The 4,140-nt window shown below is 38.2% G+C and overlaps 1 protein-coding gene across 1 annotated transcript in view; it reads left to right on the top strand.

The window, feature by feature from the left end:
* Positions 1-4,140, top strand: part of RBL2 (RB transcriptional corepressor like 2) — a 41,278-nt gene that overhangs the window by 22,077 nt on the left and 15,061 nt on the right. The window contains exons 9-10 of the mRNA XM_072422743.1: positions 445-611; positions 2,081-2,348. Coding sequence (XP_072278844.1) covers positions 445-611; positions 2,081-2,348 — 435 coding nt within the window. The remainder of the gene's footprint in view (positions 1-444; positions 612-2,080; positions 2,349-4,140) is intronic.

Raw genomic sequence — 4,140 nt, 5'->3', positions numbered from 1 at the left:
CAGCCTTGGAGAACTTTAAAAAATCAGGGCCTATATAAGAGATAAGACAGGTACATTATTTTATTGCAGAAAAGAAATAGCATGTTCCTTCTGCAATAAAGAACAGGGAGTATAAGAAATATATGCTTATAGACTGGATTAAATACAAATATGAACAAACTAAGGATATAAACAATGAAAAGACAAGCAGGCTCTCCAGTACCCATAACCAGATGTCATGCATTTGGTGTAGCAATCAGAGATCTCACAGCACATACTGGTTTTTCCTTAGTCGAATGTGGTTACAGCAAGGTAAGTTCCTTACAAAGCTTGGGCGTTGGTTTATTCTATTCATAGTATTCAGACAATGCAAAGGTATTTTGAAAATGACACACGGATCAAGTCTAGTCAAACAAAAAGCTAATTGTGACATCTCACCAGAAATACTTTTATTTTCCTCTGCAGATGAAGTCGCTCAGGATTGCCACACCCCTCACCTCTTTAAAATATATTAAAGAAAACAATCTGTACACAACACCAGTTTCCAGAGCCACGAACAGTGTTGATCGCTTGTTTGCCATTCTATCAGGACTGAAGATTTCTCCGAGTGAGAGGCTTCTTCAGATGATGAGGTAACGTTTTCCCTTCTTCTTCTGGAAGTTTGTAACACTCATTTTTACATTTACTGTCCACCTTCTTATGGAAGAAAAAAAAATCTTTTTTTTTTTTTGCATTTAGATCAAGCACATTAAATTATTTATTAACTAGTAAAAGCACTTTAAAGGCTTTATTCATCTCTGTATTTATAAGCATTGTGAAGAAATCAATTCAGACATTTGTTTTTTCCATTAGAACAAAATCTTAGTAGCTGCCTTCTTTTTATTATACCATAACATGTTTCTATTTTTGTTAGTAACTGACTGGAACCAGATTTTCTACAAACTCAGCATTAAGGCCTGTTGCAAGTGGATGTTGAGTAGGCATTAACATCCAAATGTATCATATGAGAAATAAAAGGCATCTTATCTTATTGGCCATAGATTTAAAGAAAAGTTGGTGGGTGTTTTTTTGTCAAAATGTGGGCACCACCATTTAGTGAGAGAACCCAAAAAACTTTAGAAAAACACCACTTAATTATTCACTGTCATTAAAAAACTGTTTTTGAATATTATTGACTTTAAACTTATTAAAGGAAGGATCCCCATGGTAAGAACAAGTGCTACTTGCCGTTAAAAGGCTGAAACAGCCTTATTTGTGCGATTATCCTGGATGCCAATTAAAAAAATTTTTTGGGAATTTATCCACTTTTTTTCTTTTTCTCACTGCCCATCTAAACCTAGCCTAAGGTAGCTAGAGAAATCAGGATTTGATTTAGGGTTCTTTTACTGCTTGTTTTTGAATTCGTCAGTAGTTTGATGGCCACAGGCTGTCCACAGGTGCACTTTAAAGACGGTGACTCCATGGTTAGCACTTTAGTCTTTGCAACGCTAGGTCCCAGGTTTAAATCTTACCCAGGACACTATCTGCATGGAGTTTGCAGGTTCTCCCTGTGTTTGTGTGGGTTTCCTCTGGGTACTCCGGTTTCCTCCCACATTCCAAAAACATGCAGTTAGATTGATTGGCTTCCCCACAAAATTGTCCATTGACTGTATTAAAGACATATAGTTATGGTAAGGACTTTAGATTGTGGCCCCCTTTTAAGTACAGCTAGCGACATGACTATGGACTTTGTAAAGTGCTGCGTAATATGTCAGCGCTATATATATACTGCGTAATGATAAAAGAATATGATATGCTGTTATCATATGAGAAAATGTTATGGTGGGCATTTTATTCATCTAAACAATCTGTATATGTGCTAGCAATGTTGGGGAACTACTATATATGACTTTCATGGCTTACTTCTCTCACACTTATAGTATATTTGTTGAAGATATTACAGGGGGAAATGGAATGTGGGTTTGAGTAATTCAGACTGGGCATTTGATGAAAATCTATTGCATATTAGTCAATAGATCAATAATCAAGATGACAAAAATTGTGACAGATTCACTTTTAAAATATTTAGGGTAACAGGTATTTTTTTTTTTTTTTTTTACAGATCCTGCTCCAGGAATCCCTTACAAACCATAGCAAAATGTCTGAAGGAAATGTTTGATATTTTTTGTGAACATGCTGTGTCTGAAGGAGGAGAGACTCAATACTGCAAAGGTTTGGCATATTACTTGCATACTGCTTTTTTAAACACATATGAAACACATATGGTATTTACATTTGTGGACAGCCATTTTGCAGTATGGGGAATGGATTTTGTCGAAAAGTGTCAAAGTTCTTATCGGGAAGTTCTACCTTCCCCATTCTCCCAGAAAATATAATAGTCCAGAGCTGTTTTACAATTCAACTGTTAGGCAGCACTACAATGACACGAATGCTTCCCAATCACAAATTGTTGCTGTGGTGTAAAAATGTGGTGTAACTAGTACATCAATCCACCTATGCATCTCTGCATCACCTAACCATCTCTGCAATCTGCTGACATCTCTCCTAATATTGCAGACTGTTCCGGGCATATTACATTTTATATACTTTTTTTTTTAAGAGTTCCACGTGGAACTGGCAATGCCCCACTGTGTATTTGCGCCACACAAAAACATTTTCAAAAATGAGAAGAGCACTGTCACATGACCTTGTAAAAATGTCATGCAACAACAACATGACCTTTCCTTCTCAATGGTGGCATTGCTGGTTTTGTTGGCCTCAGAGTCTGAAGCAAGTGGCATTAAAATTGGAGCTGGAAAGCACATTGCTGTGCTTCATGAATAGAGAAGCAGAAATCCAACATTGCACTAATGAGTAGAAAAGAAATTCAACTTGATTGTGCTATGGTATAGAACAAGGATGTTCTTTAGAAATTGGATCCACTCCCGGAAGCAGTAAACATGATTTAATTAGGCAGTGAACAAGACATTGATATCATACTCCAGATGTTCATTCTGCAATAAAAAAAAACCTGCCTACAATATTTTGCAGAGGTTTAGTTCCACTTTTTGAACTTCTAAAAGATAAAAAGAATAAAACACATTAAAAAAATTCAATCAGATCTTTTACATCGGGTTGGCAAACTCCGACCTTTAGGCCAGATACGGCCTAGCCGGTAGTTCGTTCCAGCCTAACACCCCCTGGCCGCAGAGCCGCGGGTTGCCGGAGGATCGGTCAGGGGATGTTAGGAACTACCAGAGCCGGAGCTCTGGTGCCGCCCCCTTGTAGTTGCTATTTACCTATTTACCACGGCCTGCAGTGATATTTAGCCGCTGCTGTAAATAGGGAAAGCTCCCTGAAGGTAAATCCCTCTCCTCCGCAATGCATACAGAGGAGAGGGATTTCACTTTAGGGGGTGTTCCCTGGTGGTGGGTGGGGCCATTTGGGCGGGTCCAGCCTAGTGTGCTCCCGCTCACCCCATAAATGGCCTAGTGGCAATAAAACTGTGCCGACCCCTGTTTTCGATCTTCCACTATTTTGTTGCAGGATAGCCTTCAGGCACCCACAATTCAAGTCACGTGCCAGAGCTACTGACATGTTTTCTGGGGATTTCTATCTTTCTCCCCTCTGAGTCTACAAATGATCAATTAGCTTCAAGAGGCCTCCTCTTGTCTTTCGGGCTGTGAAGAAAATCAATATACACATGCTTTACCTCAATTCAAGTAATTCCATCTAAATGAAACCCTGTAATTTAGAAACAAGCAAGACTGAGCATTTGCAGACACAAAGAAAGGGAATCTGGAAGTCCCTTAAAGGATTACCAAGATATCTTGTGGATTAGGATAAGGAAGACACACAGATCAAATGATTTTCCCTAAGTGAGCTACTTAAAAATCACAATATATTATACAATGCAGCTTGTGGGTGATGGATTCAGCCCACCCTGAATAGTTTATAAGATGTAAATGGTTAAAATTCAACTAAACAAGCATTGAACAAGATAAATTCAAGTAGCAATCAGGATAGTAAGTTAATACAAACATTGTTCTAGAGAATATCTTGGGTCAAATAAGGGTTTACACTACAGGTGGGTCCCGGGTTACATACGAGATAGGGATGGTAGGTTTGTTCTTAAGTTGAATTTGTATGTAAGTCGGAACAGGTACATTATTTTAATAAATG

This window comes from Pyxicephalus adspersus, chromosome 9, assembly GCF_032062135.1.
Source record: "Pyxicephalus adspersus chromosome 9, UCB_Pads_2.0, whole genome shotgun sequence".
NCBI lineage: Eukaryota > Metazoa > Chordata > Amphibia > Anura > Pyxicephalidae > Pyxicephalus > Pyxicephalus adspersus.
The sequence above is the reverse complement of the archived record's forward strand: the minus strand, read 5'-3'. Positions and strand labels throughout refer to the sequence as shown.